The sequence below is a fragment of the Phascolarctos cinereus genome, unplaced genomic scaffold (assembly GCF_003287225.1).
Source record: "Phascolarctos cinereus isolate Bilbo 61053 unplaced genomic scaffold, phaCin_HiC Scaffold_2;HRSCAF=192, whole genome shotgun sequence".
In the NCBI taxonomy this organism is placed as follows: Eukaryota; Metazoa; Chordata; class Mammalia; order Diprotodontia; family Phascolarctidae; genus Phascolarctos; species Phascolarctos cinereus.
In genome coordinates this window covers 189,521,898-189,534,688 of record NW_027555625.1, presented here as the reverse complement: position 1 = coordinate 189,534,688, position 12,791 = coordinate 189,521,898, and the positions used below count along the sequence as shown (strand labels likewise).

The 12,791-nt window shown below is 36.3% G+C and overlaps 1 protein-coding gene across 1 annotated transcript in view; it reads right to left on the bottom strand.

Moving 5' to 3' along the window:
- The window catches only part of TPO (thyroid peroxidase), a 135,896-nt gene that overhangs the window by 23,315 nt on the left and 99,790 nt on the right, over positions 1–12,791 (bottom strand). The window contains exons 10-11 of the mRNA XM_078149153.1: positions 4,128–4,386; positions 1,575–1,745 (exon numbers count right to left, since the gene is read on the bottom strand). Of these exons, the coding sequence (XP_078005279.1) occupies positions 1,575–1,745; positions 4,128–4,386 (430 nt within the window). The remainder of the gene's footprint in view (positions 1–1,574; positions 1,746–4,127; positions 4,387–12,791) is intronic.

Sequence of the window (12,791 nt, the reverse complement as noted above, 5' to 3'; positions counted from 1 at the left end):
GTGCCTTCTGTATATGCTAGGCACAGGTGCCTGGGATACAAAGACAAAAGCAAGTCAGTTCCTGCCTCCAAGGACCTTATATTCTAAAAAAGGGAGATAGTGTATATGGGAGAATGGTAGCCTCAGAAGGGAGTTTTTATCTAATCAGCAGCAAGAAGGGTAAATGGAATTATAAAGGCTCTCAATTATCATCCTCTTTGAAGAATCAATGGTAGTTTGTATTTGTTTAGTGTTTCCAAAATAAGCAGTGGAAAGTGGGAGAGAAAGTGGCTACAGGAAGAAGAATATGTACACAGAACAGACAGCAAGACATCCCAAGATGATGTCCAGGGTAGATGGAAGATGTGAAGAATTATCTGGGTCAACGAGCCACAGAAAAATCCTTCTTTCAAATTTAATTGCTACGAAGTATTTGAAGACTATGATCATATTCCTCGAAGTTTTCTTTTCTCTAAGCTGAACATTCCCATACCCTCCAATAGTCAACATGGTTTCCAAACTTCACACTTTCATCTGAAAGTGTCCAAGTCTGTCAGTGCCCCTTCTAAAATGCATGTCTATATGTTAAATTGTTTTTCTTAATAATAAATATGCTTCATACTATTGTTTTGTTACATGATAGAAGCAGTGTGATATGGTGGAAAAAAAACAATGGATTCAGAATCAGAGAGTTCTGGGTTTGACTCCTGGCTCTGCTTCTTGCTACCTGTGACATTGGGCAAGTCACTTCATCTCCATGGGTTTCAGTTTCTTCATCTATGAAAATGAGGGTAGGGTTGGACTGGATGATCTTTAAGTTGTTTCCAGCTCTAAATCAGTGAGTCAATAAGCTGGAAATAGATGTGTAATTGTCAGGAAACCAGGGATTTTGGGGCAAAATTTATCAGATGTACTTATCCAACATTATCAAAGCACATTAATGTTCAGTTGTGTCCAACTCTTTGTGATCCTGTTATTGATTTTCTTGGCAAAGATACTGGACTATTTTGCCATTTCCTTTTCCAGCTCATTTTATAGATGAGGAAACTGAGGTTAAATGACTTGCCAGCATCACACAGCTAGTTAGTGTCTGAGGCCAGGCTTGAATTCGGGTCTTCCAGATGCCATGCCCCTATCCACTGCACCACCTAGCTTCTAGTTACTACCAAAGATCTTAGCACTTAGTAGGCAAGAACAGTTAAAATAAGAAGTGATTAAAATCTAGCACAATTTAGAATATTAATAATGATGACCATCTACAAGCTTCCGTATAAGCAATAACCACTCATGCTAAACTGAAGTGATCTTAATTACCACTTTATTATTTTTATATTATGAATTTCAAAGTTGATTTGAGGGGATGTTTCACTCTTCTTGTTCCAGGTGCCAAGCTTTCTAGTGACTCTGGCTAGAAGAATCTTTTTTGGACAAACTATATGATATAGTTCAGGACAGGTGAAACAAGGAGAAATTTGTCATTTGTTTTCAGACACATTTTAGTTTGGATAAGTAACTATATATATATATATATCCAAATTAGAAATCATATCTGTGTGTTTCATTTGCAAAATAAAATTCAGAAACTAATCACAGACCTGGGAGACCATGGTCCCTTCCTCTCTGCAGATCGAGTGATGCTAAATCCAAAGTGCCATTATCAGATAATATGAAGAACTTTTCAGTCAGTTCTTCATTCATCATTTGTTCCTGAGTCTGCAATTTTGCTGACCTTGCCAGAAGGCCTCTTATCACAGGATCCAAGCCACCTTAAAATATTCGGGATAGAGAGGGAAATAAGTTATTTCATTTGAAATTTCTAGACAAAATAACATTTCAGAACCTACACTAATTATTGCTAACAGATATATGCCTGCTAGGATATGAATACACCCTGAGGATCCAAGTTTAATAGAATTCCTTCAATATCACATTCCTTGGTGACTTCATCCAAATGACTTTACCTCTGTAAGCCTCAGTTTCCCCTTCTTTAAAATGAGGGAGTTGGACTAGGCATCTGTGAACTAAGATACCTTTCAGTTCTAAAGCTATGATCCTATTAGGTACAATTTTTCTAAAAAGTAGAAGACTGGGTGGTGCTAGTTGGGTATTGAGAGATTATGTATGGCTTCGTTCAATGTGGAACACACTTATGAACTGACCGGGCCTGGCTAAAATTTTGTTCTTTAAAACTTGGACTCAGTCAAAAGGCCACACTCAAGGACCTAGAAGGCCACCTGCAGCCTAGGGGTTGCAGGTTCCCCATCCCTGGGACAGGTTACAAAGGAAGAGTAAAAGGAAGGAAACAAGCATTTATCAAATATCTACTATATACCAAGTACTGTGCTAAGTGCTTTATGATTGTTATGAGATTTGATCCTCAAAACAACCCTAGGAGGTAATCGCTATAAATATACTCATTTTACAGTTGAGGAAACTGAGGCAGAAAGAGGTTAATGACTTGCCCAGGGTTCCTTAGCAAGTATCTGAAGCTGGATTTAAACTCAGGTCTTCCTGACTCTAGGCCCAGCACCCTATCCATTGCACCACTTAGCTCCCTCTAAATTCATTAGTTTGTCTAGAACATAGAATATGTAAGGGGAAATAATGTGAAAATAGTATGGAAATATAGGTTTAATCCAGATTGGAAAGGACTTGAAACACCAAATTAAGAGTCTGTATTTTTTCCAGATGCAATAGAAAGCCACTGAAGCTTCTTGATAGGGGAAGAAAGATGATCAAAGTTATGTCCAGGTACCCAGTTTGCCAGATCTGTTCCATTAGTCATTAACTGGAGAGCAACAGTGCTTGGTGTTCTTGGCATATAGTCAATGGATAACTAAGAAGAATGAATAACTATTTGCTAGCTAGGGTCTCATATATAGTCATTTGTCTTTCCCTCAAGCCACATTTCCATCCTTAACACCTTGGTTAAGTCTTTATTGTGTTCCGGAGCCTCAGTTTCTTCCGACAAAGGCATAATAAAACTTATGATGTTTACTTTATTAGTCTGTTATGAGGGAAACAGTTTGGACATCTTAAAGAAATTAATAGTGAGTTTTTTTACTTTTCCTATTCCTGCTGCTAGTATTACTCAGAACATCCAAAATAGAAAATCCCATATCCCAGGATATGGCAGGCTTTTAGTATATAGTACATGTTTCCCTTTTCATCCACTTGGAAAGGATCACCTTTTCAGTTTGTCTGAGGACCTCTTAGGTACTCAAAAAACAAAACAAAATAAAACAAACCACAATACTTGGAAGAGCACAGAACTGAAAAGAATTCACCATTCCCCCGCCCCCCAATAAAAGGAAAGTATTAATGATGGAGGTTTTATTTATTCGAATACTTCAAGGTTCTACGGATTCATTAATGTGAATAATTGCTTCACTAGTACAGAAAGATCCTTTTCTTAGTGTAGATAGTCTTCATAAGTAGCTGTGATTAAAAAAAAAAACCAAAAACAAACAAACAAAAACCAAACAAACCCAAACTCTGAAAACCAAAAAAAAAAAGAAAGAAAAAAGAAAAAAAACACATCATTTCCTGAAGCCCATTTTTGGGAGACATTTATGTTTAAATTTTCATAGCCTAAGATATGTCTTTTCATGAGTAGGACTTTAGGAGAGAATATAGGTATTAAACAATGAATATATACTTGCAATTGACTGGGGGACAACCTAACATATAAATTAAAGTATCTTAAAAATTCATTCAGAATTATAATTTACCCACTTAGCAAATGCCATATGGTGGTAGGTATAACTATTGAGCTAAAAAAAAATTGGTAATGGAAAAAATGTCATTATGGCATACTAAAATTAAATAGAGATTTCTGTGTAAGACTACCAAAATGAAGATGAGTTGCATATTTGAATAAACCTGCATTTGGAATTGTGCATCCTATTTATTCAAAAAGACAAAAATTAGGTGGCAAGTTAGTTCTAATGAAAAACAGGTGTTTTCACAAAGCTATGGAATAATTGCAATTTCCTTTCACAAAATGGTAATTCTTTGGACAATGTCCAGTCACTTAAATTAGAAATAAATTTTAACTAATGATCTTCTAAAATTAGAATGAAATTAGGTACAATTGATGAAACAATAGAAGAATGCAACCACAATGCAAAGGCAAAAAAACAACCTACCTTCTTTTATGATCCTCCATGGACTAAAGAAAGCCTCATGCAAATGTAATTTTGGGAGGCCTGGGTGATCCTGGAATCTTGCATCAAGCCTTCTTACCACTGGCTGGATAGTTGCATGGCCAAAGCGGAAAGCTGCTGTTGCAAATACGTTGGATATCGTTGGATTCACAGTGGGATCATAGCCTCTGTATGGGCCAATGTATTGCTCAAAAGCCACAGGTCCAAGGATTTTGGGAATGTAATCACGGAGGGTAATCATCTAAAGAAAAAGGGAATGGAATGAACAGGTTCTCAATCTGATATGAAAAGAATGGCTACCCTGTTATATTATAAAATTCAAGACTCAGACAGAATGAGGCTTGGACAAATATTGCACATTACACTTCACCTTGGAAACATTTCATTTGGATGTCAGCAGAATATTAAGCACAAATTGTCAGGTACTGAGTTAAAAAATCATCATGAGGGTCAGTGTGTACGTGGTGATTCCCACCAGCATAAAGTAACTTCCTTGAGAGCAGGGTTTGCTTTATTTTTCTCTTAAAATTTCAATGTCTAAAAAAGTGCCTGACATATAATTAGGCAGTCAGCAAATGTTTGTTGAATCAAATTTGGATTGAATTGGAAAATGCACTGGATTTGTAGTAAGAAATTCTGCTTAAATCTTGTCTTTGAATCTTTAACTTCTTTCAGAAATCAGCTTGAACAACACCTCTTACACAGGCCTTTCCTGATGCCTCCAGATGCTAGGGCTCCCTCTCAGCCAAAATTGCATGGCGTTTACTTTGTATGTTCTTAGCAGCATAGATGATTTTTCCTCTCATAGAAAGTAAACTGCTTGAATGCAGAAACCGTTTTGTATACCCGGCACTAGGCACTATGCCTTACTCATAGTAGATGGTTAATAAATACTTGGTAGATGGATTGATAGATAGATAGAGAGATAGACTAGATAGATGATAGATAATACATGCAAACTTTTGGCAAGTCATTTCCTTTTCTTGGGTCTCAGTTTTTCTCTAATTTATGGATATGTCCTCAAAATCTTTCCTCTAAATTTCCCTTGACGTACTTCCCTGTGTCTGAAAGGTGACCAGCAGGAAAAGGACTTAGAAAAGCTCTACTAAACCATACAGACTTGAAATAGTAATAAATTATGAGGATAATAATAAATGTACTCCCTACTTTAGAGATTTGTAGTGAGAAAAGTGCTTTGTAAACAATGGAAGCATCCTAGTGTAGTGTAAAGAGTGAGTTCGGAGATGTGGGTTTGATTCCTGCCTCTGACACTTATTACATGTTTGACTCTAGCCATGTCACAACCTCTCTGTACCTCAATTTTCTCATATAGAAAATGGGGATAAGAAAACTTTGCTCTCACCCTAATCTGATTGTTGTGAGTAGTTAGTGTTGTTGAGTCATTTTTCAGTTGGGTCCAATTTGTGATACCATTTGGGTTTTTTTTGGCAAGGACACTACAGTGCTTTGCCATTTCCTTCTCTGGTTCCTTTTACAGATGAGGAAACTGATGCAAACAAGATTAAGTCACTTGCCCAGGGTCACACAGTTAGTAAGTATCTGAGATCAGATTTAAAAAGATGAGTCTTCCTGATTCCAGGCCTGGCATTCTGTTGTAAGTAGAGTACTAAACCCTCAAGCACTAGAGTGTTGTTATTTTTATCATCTTCATTTTACTGATATAATTCAGTTTGATGGAGGTTAGGTGACTTGCTTTCTCATAGACTTGGAGAAATATTGAGATTTTTCATCTTGGTAGTGAACACCATGACATAAAGTATAATCTTTGTATCAGAGATTTTGTTGCCGTGAAGGGTCATTTGAGGGGATTTGTTTTTCACTTCTTTGTCTTAGAACTCCCACCTAGAACATTTGTCAACAGACTCTGCTAGCTACTAGTACCACCTAATATAATGCAGAGAGGGCAATGCTCCTTCCAGTCCTCTCTGGTAGACATACTTTGTGTGGGCAGTTGGTAAAGGGAAAAAGATCCCAGCACTCAATACATAGAATTGTTCATTTGGTCTTTTGTTTTTTGGAGCGAGGGGAGAGGCCTAGACCTTTTTGGAGAACTACCATTGTGGAAAAACAAACTAACTCCTCTACTGATGCAGATGGGCAATTCTTCATACTTTATAGTTGTAGATCCAGTGGTCTAAGTCAGTGAGAGAAGTGCCCTGCTCACATGTGTCAGAGGCAGGACTTTAATCCAGATGTTTCTGACTCTAAGGGGGCTTGATTATCTATCTGCTATGCCATATTGCCTCTATTTTGTTTAGGGTTCTCAAAATGTCTCTATTGCCCTTAAAATCCTGTGTTTTCGGGCCTTCTGCCAATTTACTGAGGTGTTGATCTGCATTATAAAGGAATTTCTTCATCTAGAAATCCCCTATATTAATCAAGTTACGGGTCAAATTTTAAAAAAAAGTTAAATACTGGATCAAATATGAAATCAAATTAAACTTAGTATTTCGTTGGAAGAAACTAATTCCAATGAGCAATTACTTCCAATGAGGGAAGTAATGAACATCAATTAAATAACAGATTTAGAACCCCCACCTCCCCAATACTAATATCTAACCTCATCTTGGGCACAATGTAAATAGAATTGTTGTGAGGTTAATAAAAAGAAAAAAAAATCATACATAACTAAAATAAATCAATGCAGGTGGTCTATATTTTCATAATAAAATAATTTCATAATCAAATACATCAAATAAATTTCAATATAATTGCCATTTTGCTCTCAATCTAATTTTAGTGTAACCTTTCAAAAGAAAACACAAGATGAAAAAGTCTTATTCTTCCCTATTGGTTCTAATTCATCTTTACAACATGACTAATGTAAAAATATGTTTAATAAGAATATATATGTAAAGCCTCTATCAGACTGCATTCTGTCTTGGGGAGAGGGAGAAAATTTAGAAAATTTAGAACTCAATATTATGGAAGTGAATGTTGGAAACTTTAAAAAAATTAATTAATTTAGAAAAATCTTATATTCATGTCAAATAGTTTTTACCTCTAGAAAATATTTTAAAAAATCACATTCTATTTACTTTTAAGTAGGGAACCTTAGCTGTGCCAGACACCAGATTGTTTTATGTTTGTCGTCACATAATTTGTCCTTAACTATGGGGCTCAGTCTCCATGATTGGAGAATTGTGATTTTTTTCCCACCTCTAACAATCAGACACATTGTCTTGAGAAGTTTGTTGGCAAGCCAGATCTAAATGATTTCCTGAATACAAGAAAAGGAGCCACCCTTTTCCTGTTGCCTTTAGTCCCCAATTGCCCTGGTAGCAGATGAAATTATTATGCCTTGGAGACATTCAGTTCTGCTAAGAATGACTCAACAGTGTATCATCCCTTCATATGGGAAAATGGAGACAGGATCACAACCAAGGATGAATTCTTTCAGAGTGAACGTACTAATCAGCAGAACTTGCTTATTTTTTAGCCAAACAACCCATTGTACTATTTTTACATGGGAGAACTGTAAGCTTTTTTTTAAGGCCATTCAACTAAAAAAATTCTACTTCTGATGCCATTTATGACAATTGGTTGAGGACGTATCAGCAGAAAGTGATCCTCTAGCAATAGGCTGAAGAGTGAAAAATATCTTTAGCACACTGATTTTTTCCATTGAGAGGACTGAATCATTAGCTCATTCTGGTCTTATTAGAGGATCACAGGAAATTCAATGAGGAAAAACAAATCAACAAACCACTTGTTCATTTGTAGAGACATAGTGATCTTTCTCTCAACTCAATTTCCTATAAAATTCAGTAAACATTTATTCTATCCCTACTTCATGTAGAACCCAAAGTTTAGATGAAGCATAATCCTTATGTTCATGGAATTCCAAGTGTAACAGAGGATAAGAGTCACATATAATATAATATGCAACAACAGATAAGGCCAAAAAAGTGCAGAATAAAGTGCTATAAAAATCCAAAGAATAAAAGATCATTATTGATTGGGGGTTGGGAGGGTGTTAAGGCAGGTTTCTTGGAAGAGACGGCATTTCAATGGGGGCTTAAAGGATGAACAGTAACGCGTTATGGAAAGAGCTGGAGGGAGGACATTCATGACAAATGGAAATAGTGTGAGCAAAGCCAGGAAGATGGAAAAATGAAGTGTGTATTCCATAGACAGAGAATAGTATTATTTGACTGGAGCACATAATGGAATCAAGCTCCATGGAAGGGAATAGTATGAGATTAGACTAGAAAAGGAAGGTGGTACCAAATTTCAGACCTTGAACATCAGTCTAATGAGTTTGTACTTTTTACCATAGAAGTAGACACATGGGCAGCTAGGTGGCACAGTGGATAGAGCGCCAGCTTTGGAATCAGGAGGACCTGAGGTCAAATTTGGCTTCAGAAATTTGACACTTACTAGTCGTGTGACCCTGGTTAAGTCACTTAACCCCAATTGCCTCACTAAAAAGAAAAAAAAAGTAGACACAGAAGACTTTTTTTTTTCTCAGTGAGAGAGAATGAATTCAGTTTTTTTTTTGTCTTCTTTGAAACTTCCATGAACACTAGTCTCTTCCATCCAAGAACATGAGGATGAAAAATGTCTGCCTTATGCTTTATCACACAACAAGGCACGCACTTCCTACAGAGTGGAAAATAAATGTCTCTTCCAGGGTTTTTTCTTTTCTCCAATAGATTATACTTTCAGTGCCAGTGTAAATAATGGTCAAGTGAAGAAATATGGGCAAACTGCTGGAGAGGTTTTCTTGATTAAGCAGCACATAAAGTGCTTCTGAATGAAAAACAAAACAAAACAACAAAATTGTAAAGCCATCAGGTGTGTCCACACTTGAAACCGAATAAAAGTGTCCTGGAGGATACTTCACTAAAATCCTTCCTTCCCAGGAGATTTCATACTCAGTATGGCTGTCCTAGCCTCCCAGGCACCCTGTAAAGCCTCCTGGTCACTTTTCAGGTTATTGTCTTTCAGTAGTGCCAGACTCTTCATGACCCCATTTGTGGTTTTCTTGGCAAAGATACTGGAGTGGTTTGCCGTTTCCTTCTTCAGTTCATTTTACAGATGAGGAAACTGAGGCAAACAGGATTAAGAGATTTGTCCAGGGTCACAAAGCTAAAAAGTGTCTGAGGACAGATTTGAATTTAGGAAGATTAGTCTTCTGACTACAGCACTCTATCCACTGTGCCACATAGTTGCCTGCTCTACAAGCAAAGAGCTTTAATTGAGGTCATCCTCCCATGTATCAAAAAATGCCTTCCAAATAGCTGGTGTTTTCAGAATTCTTACTCCCCTTGGCTTATTGGGAAATATATCTTCCAAGAAAAATATGTGTCCAACTTCAATTCCTTGAATCAGCCATAAAACAAAGGGTGTACAGGAGGGAAGAAATAAAATAATGCTACTGTGCTGCCTGTGAACTGCCCAACACAGGGGCAGGATACCAGCAGATTGAAATTAAAAACCTAATATTGCAAACTTCTAGCAGACATTGCTATCTAAATGTTTGTTAACAGAGGTAGCTTGATTTCACATCACCACAGAGAAGCAGCCCACCCACTACTCTCTAAGTGAGGAAGGGATCCCAAAATATGTGGGCTGGAGATAAATGGTCTCACAAATGGGGTAGCAAGCTTGGTATAACTTGAATAGTCTGGAAGCTGGCTGGAGAGTACGGGGAGAAGGGAGGATGGTCTCTACAGTTTCTCTAGGGTTCTTTCTAGTCATTGAAGGATAGTCTTTCAGTCTCCCACAAAGGAACATAAATGCAAAGTCTGCGGTCAGAACTTGAAAGAGCCTTCTAACATTTGGCAGTAACGGCATAAGCAAATCATATTAAATAAAAAAAAAAAGGAATCAAAAAAATGGTCTAAAGAAAAAGAAACTGGTGATTAATCTCCATATTCTGGAAGTGCTCAGGACTGAAGTAGAGCTGGAAGAGTGAGATCAGCTCCAGCTGTTAGAAAAGAAGAAGAAATTGACCCTCAACAGGGCAGGCTGCAAGTCTGACCTCTCTGAGTCTTTTCCCTCAGCACTGGACAGTGCCAGGTCCCTGCCAAGCTCCACTCTCACCAGTACTCCCCCTCATTACTGTGTGCTGAATATTTTCAAGAAGAGGAAAGGCATAATAAGCCTTGTGCTTAGAGATTAGAAAATGAACTAAGAAGAGCAACTAAATCTTACCAAATAGGCACACAATCAACAAACATTAATTTAGTGCCTATTTTACACAAGACACGTTCTGGGTATACAAAGAAAAAAATGACATGATTCCTGGCCTCAAGAATCTTATATTCTATAAGAGGAGAAAATCTGTACTTACGTAAGTCTAATACCAGCTTCAATAACCTCTTTCACAGATATTATAGACACTCAAATTTTTTGAAAGACTTACCTCTTGTATATGAAGGAAGACTGAGGAGAAGAAAAAGAAAGAGGATGAAGGAACTTCTCTTCTGAGAGAACTAATTTAATTTTTATCTTGCAAAGAAATATGATAAAGAAAATTCTTGAAAGCCTGGACACTATCCTGAGAAAGCTAAACAGTGGGATTGTGTTTCTAGAATTGAAGAGAAAATAGCCTTTGAAATAATAAGTAAAGGTGATTTTGGCTGTCATCTTTCTTACAACTCCTACGTTGTAAGTAATTGTATCTTTGTTTTATTGTTTGTCATAATTAATGTTACATAGCCCATAGTAACCTTAAAGTTTTTTTTAAGTTTTGGGGATTACAGTGTTTGATATACGTATAAAAATAAATGAAAGCTAATTGGAAAAAAGGGTTCCTTTTCCTGTTAATTTAACAAATAATATTTAATAAAGTGGGGTGGTGGCTCAAAATTAATTATGAGAGAGATGTTTGCAACTTTGGTAATTAATGAGAAAATACCAAAGCATATCTCTTGATTACTTTTGAATCTGGGAGAGAAATGCATAAACAAAATTGTCAATAGCTAGTAGATACAGGGATGATCACCCAGTGAGGCTATTCATAAGAGTTGACCCAAAATTCCTGTTACATAAATATATACAAAAAATGTACCCATGGGCACCCACTGGTTGGTTTTCAAAATATTTCATTATTATTGTTACTTTTTTTGGCTAGGCAATGGGGTTAAGTGACTTGCCCAGGGTCACACAGCTAGTGAGTGTTATGTGTCTGTGTATGGATTTGAACTCAGGTCCTCCTGACACCAGGGCCAGTGCTTTACCCACTGCACCACCTAGCTGCCCCATTTCAAGATATTTCAAAGAGGAACATTCCAAAAGAATGGAAGTGGTTACAGATAATAGTATTTTAAAAATTATTTTTAACTTGACAAAAAAAATCAGCAACTTTCTTATCTCTATAAATCTTATAGTCTATGAATATATTAAGAATATGCTTGATGAGAATATGAAAAGACAACAGGAAAACTTTAATAGACTATTCTCTATACCAGAATACATCTCTATTATTAATTTACTGTGTAACTCACATAACTCACATAAGACTCCACCATATTTATTGCTCATAGACCATAAAAACACATTTGACTCAGTAGAATAAAACCTATGTTTAAAATCTTTAACAAGATGCCTCCCACACATATGCTTAAATCTTATAAAATTCCTCCATAAATAAATCCATACTGAAATCTTTGTTCAATAATTCTCTGTGTGTCAATATCAAGTGAAGATAGAGCAAGAATATATCTATATATCTATATATTATATATGATATATATGTGTATATATCTATATCTATATCTATCTATCTGTCTATCTCTATCTATCTATCTATATCTCAGCCCATTGAAATGCACTTATTATGCATACATTTTTGAGTATGGCCAATGTGGGAATTTATTTACTGGACCATTCATGTGTATGATAAAGGTTTTATTTATTTTTTTAATTGCAGGGAAGCAGTGGAAGGGACAGATTACAAATGTATGCAAAACAAAAAAATAAACAAACATTTATTCAGCATCTACTATGTTTCAGATACTATCATGCAATACAAAAAAGTGAAAATAATCTTTGTTGTCATTGAGCTTACATTCTTTCTGAGAATCCATGTACATATATAAGTACATAAAGAATAAACATAAGGCAGTTAATTACAATGTAGTTAGGGGAAAAGGACACTAGCGGTTGGGAGATCAGGAAAATTTTCATGTTGAATGTGGTAATAGGTCTGAATATTGAAGGAAGTGATAGATTCTAAGAGGAGGAATTGAGAAGAAAATGAGTTCCAGGTAGGGTATGTCTCATACATTACTGACATCAGGAATTGTCAGTGCAAAGATATGGAGATGAGAGGAGTGCTGTGTGTGAAGAACAGAGAGAAGGCTAGTTTTGCTGAACCATAGTATGTGGGAATTAGGAATAACGTACGTATCCATATATTGATGTTTTAACCATTGTTTTGTAGGATATCCTGGACAAATTCCAAATGGAAGATGGATTCCCAACAGATGATGTTTTCTGGGTGTTGTGGTTTGTGGATGATATGGGATTTGTGTTAAGTGCATTGAATCCTGGAATACCATGGGTCCTCCTCTTTAAGATCAAAGACAATTCAAGAGAAATGAGACTTGGTAATCCTTCAGAAAAGAACAAGTGATCAAAGACTAAATTTTGCTTAAATTATGAGATAAGCGGATA